The sequence below is a fragment of the Corvus moneduloides genome, chromosome 6 (assembly GCF_009650955.1).
Source record: "Corvus moneduloides isolate bCorMon1 chromosome 6, bCorMon1.pri, whole genome shotgun sequence".
In the NCBI taxonomy this organism is placed as follows: Eukaryota; Metazoa; Chordata; class Aves; order Passeriformes; family Corvidae; genus Corvus; species Corvus moneduloides.
The window spans coordinates 23,074,833-23,088,437 of NC_045481.1; the positions used below are offsets into that span (position 1 = coordinate 23,074,833).

Here is a 13,605-nt window from a genome sequence, read left to right on the forward strand (position 1 = left end):
CAAAAGTGGGAATGCAGTACTCTATTAGACCGACCAAACAAGCAAAGAAAAGCAGCACAGCAAGCTTCCTCCCAGCACCTGCACTCCCCAGAAAAACATAGCAAGATTCTCCAACAGGACAAGGCTTTGAAGGACATTGGTTTAGAAGTAATGTTACTGTTTCCCGCAAATAATGACCACGGTTCTACAGGGACAAGGTATTAACAGCTAAATGAGTTTTTCTTTAGATGACAATGAGAGTGAGTTATTTGGTTCCAAGGAGACACCCACCAGGGAGTTACCTTGTCTGAGAGCATCAGGTTCCATTCTTTCACACACATGGAATAAACATTTTCCTTGCAAACTACCTATTGCCTGAAGCGATCTCCATTCGGGCTGTGGTTTCATGTGATTGCAAAAGCTAAGTGAGGTTATGCCTGGTCAGAATTTAGCTGGGAGACCTCAAGGTATAAATAGGTGCTGTAAGAAGTGGCAGTTTAATAGGTGATGCTGCTTCCTGAGTCAATACAGAGGTAATGTTGCAAGAGAGAGGTTAAGCTAACAAGGAAAGGCTGGAGGCTGCTGGATGAAATGTAAATCAGGTATCCTGACAACTTGAGGTGTCTGTTGTGAGGAAGATGGTAACCTGGATGTCCTATGAAAACAAGTCGTATCAGCCTAAGCTTCTCTGACAGCCATCAGTGCAAACCACACTCCATTGTATGATGGTCCACTCTAGACAGGCTGCATTCCCACAGAGGAAAGACTGACCATTGCAGTTATCTGTAGAGGTGCTATTGAGGTGCAATGACTGTTTGTAAGTAAATATTTTACTGTGTTTAGAATTCTTAATTTCTTATGAGAACAAAAGTTCTTATTAAAAAATAACCAAAACTTCTCCCAGGACAATTTTTCTATGAAGCAAGGTCCTATTTATTTTCATGTCTGAAATAAATTCTCAAATACAAACAAGTGAATAGAAAATTAAAGTGCTTAACTATTTACAGGGGATGGATGTATGAGACGTCTGGTGTGTCAGAGCTCTACGGGAGACTGAGGTGGTCCTCCCTCTCCGACTGTCCCACGTCCCACTCAGTCACTAGTTCTGAGGACACCTCTGTGAAGAGATGGTCCCAATCCCAGCTGGCATCATCCTACCAAGAGGAAAAAAGACAAACATGCTGACATGTTACTGGTGTCACCCAAAGTTCTCTGAACAATGCCAGAACAGCAAAGAGAGAAACCAAAAGGCAACTGCCCTGACCAGGGAAGTCTCAGATTCAGCAGGCTAGAACAGTAATACTAGCCAGAATGAAATGTGAATCCCTGCTCCAATTTTAAAACACTGACAAAATTATTCATGTTCCAAAACTCCAAAAAGGACATTAATTGTTAATATAATTGTTAATATTAGATACTCCCAGGCAGGGCGTAGAAAGGAGCCCTTCCACTCTTCTGCACTTCTACTGAAGCATGTGCAGTTCAAAGCTGCAGAAATCCTCTGTTGCAAGTCCTGAGCTCAGTTGTATTGAGGTTGTTCTGTCCTGCTTTAAAAACCCCCTGCCCAAACCCCAAATGCTTTCTGCCTTTGTCCCTCTGTACTTTTCTGTAGAACCACCTGTAGCTCATGGTGGCTACCGAAGGACAAAACAAAGCACAGGTATCTCTGACAGTACTAGGCCCTTTACATTTTCCTGACTAGCTCCTTCATACTGAAGGGGGCCAATCATAGCGATGCCATAAACTGACATCAAGAAAGCACTATCTATCTTAAAAATCATCTGCTGGGGAAATCAAACCTCCAACAGCTTGGACCAGCTCCTCCTCACATCTCTTCTCCACCCCACTGACATGGCTTCCTTTCCTAGTACAGTCTGAGACACACAAGAAGCTTTTACCTTGGTGTTTCCACAAAACAAAGACTCACCTCTCGTAGTTCATGCTCTGGAGCCAAAACTTTGGTGAGGAGCTTCAGGTCTACCTCCCCATCCTATGAACATAGAGAGTCACAATCTTACAGACACTGAGAAAACGGACATGATTATTTCACCAGATACATTTGTTAGATGTCACCACATTTGTCTCATAAGGGTCACTTTGTTCAGGACAACTCCAAGAACCTCACCTGAGCAACAGATACCATATCCACATTATTTACAGGCACAAACAAGTACAAAAGCCATGCTGCAGAGAGGAACAGACTTACACGGAGACTGCAAGTTCTTTGGATGATTAGTCTGTGTATTTTGTGCAGCTGAGTATCACTGTGGAGGATGACATGAGCCCGGAAGGAGAGGGACTCACATTGGCCAGCCCATAGCAACATCCACTTACCAGAGTCTGGAAGGCAGCATATTTCATTAGATCTTTGTCCAGGTCATGGTAGGTCAGCACACGGTTCACCTGCACACTGCAGCCAGAAAGGGTCAGAGAACAAGCCTGTGTCAGTGTGGAAGCGCATGTGAGGAGAAGGGTGGCATGAACAGTAGTCTGGTGCCTTGAGTGTCCACATCCCCCATGCAGACCCTTGGGATGGATGTACCCAGACAGAAGCACAGTTCAGTCAGCAAATGAACAGTCACTGACAAATCTATGTACCAGGTTGTGCACATGCATAAAAATAGGATGTGGAACAACCATGGACTCCCTCAGAGAAACCAGCATGCCAAAAGAAGATCTGTAGACTAGCTGCAAGGGCTAGAAAGAAAAGAAGACCGTAGTGAGCATTCAAACAGCCCCAGTGCCTTAGCAAAGGAGCCTCTGAGAGCAACACCATACAAGCTACAGAATAGTAGAGATTTTGGGATTTTCAAGTCTGAGCTGTAACAGAACTATCAAATATGACTTTTTAAAATGTAGCCTTCCAAGAAAAACATGGTGTAGTGGGGTGATAACACTGTTGTACCACACTCGCTTTCACAGGTGATGCAACACTATAGAAAAGACCTCTATTAATTGCATTTGCTTGTGCTTGTCCATGAAAATCACTTGTCTTTTCTACTGCAGGAAAACTATGAATACAGATCGCATGATTAAAAAAAAAAAAGGACAAAAAGAAATGAACTCCAGTGAGAGACACAGTAATTTTAAATTTACTACTATAAAGTGTCAATTATTTTTGTTAACAGCTGTATTTTGTTAACAGTAACTACTCCACACTTGTGAGAGAGGCATCTGGGCCAGGAGTAAGATATCCCACCCTTCCAAATAAGGGTCAGTCTGTGACCTTGGCAATAGGCCCAATAGAGGAGAGAAGACTTTCCTGGTATGTTTAAGACAAAACCCCAAAAACTTTCATTTCTTAAAACCTTCTGGTCTCCCTTGAGCTGACTCCAAGGCTACTGTGGTAGCACCTTCAAACAACAGGATGGTACTTTGCAAATTAACTACGTACTTGAGTAAGAAGGATATCCTATGGAGGGCAAAGCAGCCTATGACCATCATAATCAAAGTGTGTGTGATAATGCATGTGTATTGGAGACGTTTGAGTTATGCAGGCAACCTTAAATCAAGAAATTCCCTACTTCTGAGAGTTTAATTTTGCAACATCAAATACATTATTCTAATGTAGGTTTTTTATATAGAGAGAATATGCAGTAATTGCTTTCTCCATGTAATAGGAAACAAGCAGTTTGCACTGTTCCGCTTGGAGCCCTACTGTCCAAAACACAGCATCAAATCCTGCTGCACGGCACTGCTGCTGACATCCAAAGAGCATGAGTAAGATGGGTTTAATTTCACTAGCCAGTTTGCACTGCTGATGAGAGCCTCGAGGGCACCTGGCAGTGCTCTTACCTGGGGGGAGCTGCCACTTGCATGGCCAGATCTTCCTCCTGGACATCCTCCAAGTCAGGGATTATGGGAATGTCTGCAACAAGAGAAAGCAGCAGCAGTAAGTGGGGAGTGTTGTGCTCTCCTCTCACTGAAGACAAAGGTTCTCTTGCTTCACAGATACAAAGCTCCCTGTTTCTTATTAGAGGAAAACACAAAAGGGTTATTTAGAAATAATTTAAAATACATTGTTTAATATTAAAACAAGGCAATAAAACTTTGAAGTCTGGGGTCACAAGAAATCTTGCAAGAGGAGCAGATTAATCCAGGTAGGGCTCTATAGGCCATGGACTATGCATCTGAACACAACCCTGAAGCGAAAGAAGCCAGATGTACTAAACCTTGCTGCCTACATTGCCATCATCAACTGGTAAGAATTTGCTTGTTATGTGTTATCATTTATTCAGACACCAGTCACCTAGACTCTGTTAAAAATGAAACGTGGGGCAGAAACTGAGAGAATACACATAAAACTACATATTGAAGAAGCTGCTGTTGGGGTCTCAGGCTGTGCAGAGGCCTGTGACCTTCCTCAGGAAGGAAGTGCTGGTGGTCTAGCAGATACAAACACTTGGGAACACATCTAGTTGTATTGTCACAAACCTTTTCCTGATTTCCAGTGTCATCCTGGAATGGCTGAAGGTCACTGGGTATTCCCAGCACAACGACTATGCCTACTCCAACTAAAAAGGATGCTAGAAACCAAAGAATTTAGAACAGAAGGAAGAACTGAGTGTACTTTGCATCCTGCTAAAGAAGCAAGGCTCTGAAAGTATTGCACAGTTTGTCATTTGACAAAGCACTGCAAAAAGTTAGTGCAAAAAAAGGAGAAAGAGAAGGCAAAGTAACTGGAGGCACAAAGCAAGAACAGAGTACAGCAATACAGAGCTCCTTTAAAGACTCAAGACCACCAAGGCTCTCCAGAGACCCCAAGCCCTCAGACCATGGAGAAGCTGGTTTGGCTTAGGGCAAAGGTTTCGCTTGCCCAGTGTGCAGGCAAAGTTGGCCCCTTCAGCACTGGAATGAGCAGTCTGCTCCCAGCTCTGCCAGCAGTGCAGCAACGCTACTCCTGGATGGCAGCAGGCAGCTGAGCCTGGCTTTGCCCCGTTTTGCAGCCCAGGCTGAGATGAATATTCAGAAGCTGGAGAGACGTTCCCACCTATGGTGCCGAGGGCTCTGAGCGGGGCCTTCCCGAGAAGCCCCTTGTCCAGCCACCTGTCAGAGCTGCGCAGGTTCTCAGCTGCCCTCCCCTGCTGCACGTCCGCCGGTGCCCCCGCTCGCTGGCCAGGAGATGGCCCTGGCCCAGCTGCAGCAGGGCACGGGTCAGCCGGGCCCTGGCGCGGTGGCCGTCCGGAGCTGGCCACACAGTGGGATTTCTCGCTAATTGGTTGCCTGGCGGAAGGCTGAGCGGGACAGGGGCTGTCACGAGCGCCTGGCCACGGCAAAAGGAGTGACAGCTTGGCCGGCCTCAGCAGAGCTGTGCTTTCTAGCTCCCCAGCCGCCCAAGGAGCAGGTGCCTGCGAAGAGGCTTTCCAACTGCAGCAAACTTCCCAAAGACTTTTGAAAGGGAAACTGCAGCAACAGCCCCTAGGCTGCCCCTAAGACAGAGGAGGCACATGTCTCACCTGTGCATCGCTGGGAATTTGGGGCAGATCTCCCCACCTCTGCTTGTGAGGACAATAGCTGGTAGAAGCTGCTATCCTGCTGGCTTTTCCCTGCAGAGGCTCCCAGCTCTTGGTAAAACTTGTAGCAAAATTTAGGGGACAAAAGCAAAGGGGACAGACAGAGCAACGTGTAGGCAGCTGGTAAAGTCTGCTCAAGGATAATGTGTGAGAAAATCCCTGTATATAAGCAACACGGACCAAGGAGGGAACCAACTGGTGAGACTGGTCCAAAGCGGGGAATGAAGCCCTGTGCAGAGGAGCCCCATTAAGTCCAGCAAAATGAGCATGGAAATGAGAACCATTTAACCTCTCCTGAGCTAATGTATCCTTTTTAGGATGAGACGATGAACGTTTCTCAGCAAACACAAGTTAATTAAAAACTACGTGGGAACAGAGCTGTCTTCACCCACGGAGCAGGAGAAGGTCAGATCCTTATCCATCTTTGACAGCAGAAATGTAAAAGGTGTATGCAGAAAACTGAATTTCTTCACTCAGTGCTCATTTTGGCAGCTATTTCAGGAGTCTCCTCTTCCCAGTTCTCTTTTGTTTCTGTTGATCTATTTTTACACTAGAAAAAGTTGTAAACTTTGAGCCCTGATCAGTGATGTCCCTTCCATTTTGCAGGTTCACAAAGACTCCTGGGTTCTTCAGTGCTGATTTTATCTCATTGCCATTGAATTCCATGGAGAGATTTCTAAACCCCTTGCAGAGCATGACCTCCACTCTGTATTAGCAAAATTCAGGCGATCACTTGGAAATTCTTTCCAAAAGAAATTCAAGGCTCCAATATTTTATAGACACTTTGAAAATATTTCAGACAGAAGAGCTGGAAAAGCTCTGGGGGCTCCTGCTAGCCCCTCCAACAAAGGCCAGTGCATGCTTGTTCTCACTGCAAAGTGTGGATGCCTTGCCCATTTCTAGGCAGAGGCAGTGCCCTTTAGGACTGTGAGACTGACAGGAAACAGTACAGAAATTTTAAGAAAATATCAGGTCCTTGGGCTAACTGCTATCAGGGGCAAATAATTCCTGAAATATTTGGGTCTTTATTTCACTTGTTACTCATAATTACCTCTTCCCTCTGCCAAGTCCCATAGTGCCACTTTTGCACAATCCCTCTCCCTTCTCTCTCTGTACAGTTTGTACAGTTTGTACACAGTTTGTACAAAGTGTCTCAGTTTTGACTTATCACCAAGGGCTCAACGTTACCCCCTCATTCTCCAGCCAAATAATTGTTTTGTTGCTCTTCTTGAGACTCACATCTTTTTTTCCTATAAGCTCTGGTAACATAGCTAAGCTGCAGCGCAGTGTCTGCTGCAGAGAGAAGAGCACAACACGGGCTATTATGCTGCAGGAGAGTGGGCATATGCTCTACTTTTAATATTCCCACTAGCTGCAGGGAGGCTTTACATGTAACATTAGTAGATGCAGAAATGTTCACAGGAATAATGTGTGTGAATGTCCTCCCAATCTCACATTGCATCTTTTCCCAACAACAAAGTTGTATGACAAACCCCCCACCCTGTGTGCTTTGCTCTGTTACCCACATTTTGCCTCTCCTGTTCATAGTGTGGGGGCTTCAGATCATTTTCCATAAACCCGTGTTTTTGATGCAGAACCTTGACACATACTTTACTGGCCAGGCTCTCATGCCCATGTAGAAAAACCTCAGAAATGACTGCACTAAAGAACACACCTTCACAGATACCAAGTCACTGTAATGTAGTGAACAATGAAGTGAACAAACGACCTGTGCAAAGATGAGTGGGCACCAAATGCTAGATGACAAATGCAAACTCCCCTCCACCTCCCAGATTATTATGAACAAGTGAACAAACAATAAAACCAAAATGAGTGTACTCGTATGGAAATTATGGTAGGGCAGGAGACACCAGCACCAAATGTTGCTTAACTGAGGAGTTAAGTCACTGCACAAAACTGATTGTCCCAGAACATTTAAGCCCCAGCATATAATTAAGAATAATATTTTATTTCAATAGCTGAACTTAGCTAGGTCTTACACAAAAAGAGCTTCGTGACTAAGTTATGGCAAGGCACCAATGACATAAGACAGAAGTGTGTGAATGGGAGGAGGAGAAGATGAAGGGGAAAGAGTGAAGGCAACCCATGCTACATGCAGACAGTCAAACAATAAGAAAGGAACAGCAGCTTTTCAAGTCATACAGAAAGGAGGGCTTTATGTGCTCATATTAAAGTACATGTACTAACCATCACCTTTTTGACTTCTTAGCAAGTAACTTACTGACAGGCAAAGAAGACAACCACAGAAAACAATGAGCAGGAGGTGGAAGAACCTGTACCAATCTAATACCCAGCTGCTCCTGAAAATTGGTAAATTGCACCTCCCCTACCAAGCAGAGCTGATTTTTGGTTTAGTAGCAATACCTGCAGTCTGGGTCTCTTAAAATCCTGTAAACTCACAGTAAGATCTGATCCTTGCCCCAAAGAACTAAGCTGTCTGCTAGATACAAGATGGCACATAAAAAGGGACAGACAGAATCTCTTCCAGGGACAGACAATAAATTACTGGCAAAGCTGGATCTAGAAACCACGTTCCAGTTCAGGCCTGCAGTTAGTTGGAGTGTGGTTGCTGCTTACTCCCTAAGCTGCTTTAAGAGTACCCTGAGCCCACATCCTGGCACCCATAAACAAAGAAGACTCCATCTCACATAGTCTGATCCATTTTCCCCAACTGGCTCAGTATTTCAAAGGCCAGTTCAGAATGGACACTCTTGTGGGGACTGTGCTGCCCTCCCTGTGCACACACCACCATATCCAGAGAACACAAAGAGGGTAGTGGCTTCTGGAGCTGACAGTCTCTTACCACCAAACAGGTATAAAAATGAAACTAATTTTATGTTGCTTGCTCATAAAATGTAAAACTGAAATAATTACAATATCTCTGCTGCTGCAAAACTTTGTTTTACTGAATGCTGTTACCTTCTGCATCACGTTTGGGGAATTTTAAACAGGCAAATGGAAGGTCTGATTGAAGATGAAGTTAAGTGAAAGAAATTGGTCTCATTTAGCACATGACAGGATTCATCTGTGTTCCCAAGTCCACTGAGGTAGCATCATGGGCGTTTCATATTCATGAGCTGCTGCGACACTGTGTCCCCTCATTTACAAAGCACCGTGTTCAGCAAATTCTGTCCCTGTGGACACACTGTGCATTTCATGGTCTTGTCAGAGAGACATCAAACACTTCAGTAACCAAATACCAGAAAATGGCTTTAATTAGCACATCTCAATGCAATAAATAATTTTTCTCTCTAAGTGGAAAAATGGAGAATTAAAAAAAAAGAAGAAAAAAAAAGAAAATAAAAAAGTGGAAAGCAACAGGCAAAAAAAAAATCTTCAAAAAACCATAAAGAACAAGGGACACAGACAGCTTCTGCTGAGCACACAAACAAGCTTGAAGCCTCTTGGAAGCTTTCTCAGGAGAGCAGCAGGCAAATGGAGACAATAAAGAACGCTTCTTTGGATGCTTGGACATTAATTTCACAGGGATGTCTTTCCCTGACTGAAATTGCCCTACTAGTAGGCCAACATGGAGCAGCGTACCTGCCTGATCAGCCAGCAGGGAGATGAAAGCAGCAGAGTGAAAAGCAGGCAGTACTACAGCTACCAGGGCACTGTCTCAACAGCTGAGATAAGCAGAAGATAAGCTGAGTGTCCCATGTCCCAAAGTACCCTTCTGAGAAGAGAATAGTAACAGCACAACCTGGCCAAGCTGATGGGAAAAGTCACCCTGTGAGCGGGTGCCAGAGGAATCACAGGATCTAGGGAAGGTCATACAGCAGATTCAGTACTGACCCTACAGCTTTGCCTTAAAAGGTTATGCATTTGCCTTGCATAATATTGCATCTCAGCTAGACGGATGACTGGCTGGAGGGTCAGGTGGTCTGGGAGACATTCTACTTGCTTCAATAGTGTCGTGCTTTCACAGACTACTTGGTGTGGCATGGCTTCTTCTGCACCTGACAGCTTGCAGGGGACAGGCATCAGGCATGTCTGCTGCTTCCCAAGGCTGCTGCTGACACAAAGGCTCTGCCCAGTTTCAGTCATTCGAAGTGGGAGAAGAGGCACAGAACAGCCCTGTCAGATGAGTCACTGGGCTCAGTGCAGGGCTTCACAAGCAGTAGTGCATGGCTTGTACTTATGCAAGAAGTAGGAGCAGACACTGATGGCTTTTAAGGTGAGGAATCTCTTAATGCATAGGTTTGTTCATCATCAGCAGAAGACGGGAGAGACTGGAGGCCACGCCCAAGACCTGGAGTCCACCATGCTCCTGAGGTTATCAGCATTTAGAGTGGTAACACAGCTCCTAGTCTTACCAACAGCCCCCTGACAGAGTGCTATGCCTGCCCTCCTTTCCAGTAACATGTGTCTTCCTCTTTTTAAAGACTGTTCCCTGTTCCTTTGCAGTATTCCCCTGCTAAAACATACTCAGAAGGTAGTGGGGCAGCAGATGAGAAGGCATGAGGTGTCCTTCTCATGTCCTCTCAGGAGAGGGTGTGGTGAACTCAGAAACACAAAACCCTCTTCAACAACGCTGGAGATGAGGGACTTTGCATTAGAGCATTACTGGGGCAGGGAAAACAGCTTCTCAGGATGCTCCTGTGGAAGTATGTTCAGGAGCAGGCGTGCCTGATTCTATTTCATCCTCTTCATGTTATGCTGGAAAAACAAGACAAACTACATTTCTTTTATGCTAAATCCTTAGGTTTTTTATTTTTTCTTATATATATTTATTAAAAAATGCCTCTTTGATCGGCAGCACCCATGACACTTCCACATCCAGTGACTCCTCAGAAGCCTCCCTCCCTCCACACAAGGCCACCACTGCTGACAGCCAGCTGGGTTTGATCAGAGCCACTCAGAATCGGATTTTCATAAGACAGATGAGGAATCTTACTGCTGCTCTCTCTCATATGAGATGAGAAACTGAGGAGGAGGGGGGACGGGTCCTGAGGGAACGACACTACAATCAAGGGCTACGCGGTTCTCTCTCTGTCCCTCCACTGCTGCAATTTTCAAAGGAGTTTGCCTCAGGCAGTTTTAAATGATGGTGTCTCAATTCTGTAATCATCTTTCAAGAGCTTTTTCTTAAAGGGTATTTTAGGTAAACCTAGTCCGTCAACTACATTTATGGACTCAGCAATCACAGACCCAATATGACTGTGTATCAACCATATCGCAGAATTTAGCAGCAGCAGATGTTTCCCCACAGTGTCATTTTCAGTCCCCAACAAGCTGTATGTGCTTCCTTATAATTAAGGAGCCCACTGTCCCTCGGCCAGTGGTCTGCTGCTTCAAACAGAACTTCAGACAATCTCTTGGGACATACTCTCTTCTCTCCCCTGCCCACTGTGGCTCTCAAGAGAGAGCTTTCCTCCAGCACCAGAGGCTCTAGATCACAATGCCAGCGTTACTGGAGGAGTTCAAACTGGCCTGGACCAACAGTTCAGTGGAAACCATCAGGCTGGGCTGAGTCTGCCCTTCAGTGACCTTGCACAGAGACTCAGGGTAGTGCACTGGGGGAGCAGCAAAGGGGAGGACTGTGGTGTGCTGACAGAGCCACACACAAAGTCACAATGGAGAATCCCAGACACCCAACAACCACTGACACTCTCTACCCCAAAACCTTCTATTCAGCCCATTCATACCACTTCCAAAACACTATGTCTTTCACTCTGTCTCCATTTCACTAATGCTCAGAACTTTTCATCCATTCAGCTCTCCCCAGATCACTCCAACGCTGCCTTCTGAGCCTATGAAGTACCCACTGGCCATATCCCTGACTGTTCCTGCAAATTCTGCCCTCCCATTACCCTCATTCTGCCCCTCTTACCCACTGCAGCTATCCTTGCAGCTCATGGCCTCTGGAATCCACCAGCACTTGGAGTGCTCTGTAAAAATGGCAGCTTACCAGGGAAGCAACTGGCAAAATTGAGCAGGAATGATAGAGCAAACAATAACCCTCACTGTGCTCTATTCTCAGCTCTGTTTGGAGCAATACCATCACTGGTGCGTATTCACATGCAGCTCAAGAGGTGTTGGATATTTTATGGCTGTGAATGACAGACCTCCCACCTGACAGATAGGTATCACTGCCCAGAAGGATTGGGGACCATGGCATCTTCCCACTTCCTCCTCTGTTGTTCAGAGTCTGGTCTCTCATCCTGCTCAAATGCAAAGGAGCTGCTGGCACATGCCAGAAGGGTAAGAAGTCCTACTAGATGTTTGACATTGCATAGAGAGGTCTAATCATCCACTCTGCTTCCTTGAGAAGGCTTCCCAGCAGGCAGAAAGGGGTTTTGCCTTGAGGGCACAGATCTAGTAACCGTCTCCTGGCAGCTTTCCTCACCTGCAGGTCAGGTTTGGGTTGTCTGGGTAGCACAGTCAGGCTTTCATTTCAATCAGCTGTCTCATTCACACACACTATCTGCTTTAAAATAACAAGCTGTTGTTCCTGCAGACAGAAAATCACACATCACATCCCAGTCTTCCAAGAAAAGCCCTAGGAGCTATGCATCCCAAGGGTAACAGAGAGAAAGCAGAAAGGGACTTCTGATGACGGGGCAATAGTCTATGTGGGAATAGCTGGGAGAGGGATTACAACCTTAGCTAATAAGTTCCCATAAAGTGCTGAGGAGAAAAATCCAAGGGCAAAGTAGTGAGGAGAAAGACATCGGGGGAATGCAATGCAGCAGTGCAGAACTGGTGGACAAGAAAGTAACAACAAAGAAACTTCTAGCCAAAGGACAAATCAGATTGCTGAGGTGGGGGAGGAATGTTAGCATTTCTCATCCCGACAGGAAACAGCCCTATCTAGCTCTGTGCCAGAGACATACAAGCAGAGCAAAGCCCTCTGTGCCCTGCTGGAGAAAGGAGCAAAGGGAAGGGAAAGCCCATCAACTTCAGCTTGGTTGTCCCATCTTCCCTTCCACCTCATGACAAAGGATAGTCTGCACGTGGCAGAAGCTCCTGGCTGCTACAGAAAAGGAAGCAGTGCTCTGCAGATAGCACCTTTTAAATTCCACTGAGAATCTCACATCTCCTATCTCATGCAGTTTCCCTGCCATACAGAGCTCAGTCCCTGCTGCTCATTTTCCCCATTGACATGGACAGAAAATTGAGCAATTACCCTTAAACTCCTCTCTCTCAGATTGCACAAATTGCTACATACAAAGCATTAAGCCCCCAATTGCCCCTGGCCAAAAGTGACTTAACTAGGCCTGTCCTTTAGGAATTAAGCACTTTTGTGTTGCTTGTGAAGGTTTATTATTCCTCAAGTGTGATGCTTTAAATCCTGCAAAAGCAGGTTTCTCACCATGCAGAGGACCTGGTCCCCCATGCCAAGGTCCAGTGGGCACATACCCACTAACAAAGGTGTTACCCATTTGCTGTGCCCGAGTACTCACGAGTACCAGCATGTGTTCAGGAGGGTGGGGACTAAGATCACAGTGGGTGCTGTAGGCATCAACCAGATGCTCCAGAGCTACTTTTGAAGAGACACTGCACTTTTTCAAAACTGTCTTCCCAGCTTGGAGTTTTACAGGGGCAAATGGTGCTTTTAGCCAAACACAAGTCTTTGCTTTCCTATAACTCAATACTGGCAACCTCTTAAAGGGGCTGTCTTGTCCTGGACTCCAGAGAAATATGAAATGGAGAAAATGAATTCTGAGCATGATCTGAGCCAAAGTTCTTCACTGCTGGCATCTCAAGGATATTATATTGTGCAGTATGGATGACTTCCACCTTCTGGGTTTCCCTGTGCAACTGTAACAAAATACTGAAACTGCAGACCATTCCATCCATGTCCCTATCTGGTCCACCCACTTACCATCTCCCATACCGTTTCAGTCGTTTCACACAGCCTAAGAAGTTTCTGTCCTTCTCTCCCAAATTCCCACAGAGATAAGGAATCAGATGCTATTGCATACACACGCCAGGAGCAGTGAAAGATTTCCACTTTTATTTCTGAAGCTACAAGGCATATCAAGCCCAAAAGCCTCCACTTGGCTGTACAAACTTCCCTCTATTCTCCACATGCTGAACTGGGTTCTCTACAGGCCCTATACTTTTTTAACACATTCTCAAATGGACT

General features: G+C 45.5%; 1 protein-coding gene across 2 annotated transcripts in view; it reads right to left on the reverse strand.

Moving 5' to 3' along the window:
- Window positions 1–200: 200 nt before the first annotated feature.
- The window catches only part of IFT43 (intraflagellar transport 43), a 44,279-nt gene continuing 30,874 nt past the window's right edge, over window positions 201–13,605 (reverse strand). For both annotated transcript variants that reach the window (XM_032112936.1, XM_032112935.1), the window contains 4 exons: window positions 3,775–3,847; window positions 2,314–2,389; window positions 1,907–1,969; window positions 201–1,133 (listed from right to left, as the gene is read on the reverse strand). In XM_032112936.1, coding sequence (XP_031968827.1) covers window positions 1,023–1,133; window positions 1,907–1,969; window positions 2,314–2,389; window positions 3,775–3,847 — 323 coding nt within the window. In that variant the 3' untranslated portion in view covers window positions 201–1,022. The remainder of the gene's footprint in view (window positions 1,134–1,906; window positions 1,970–2,313; window positions 2,390–3,774; window positions 3,848–13,605) is intronic.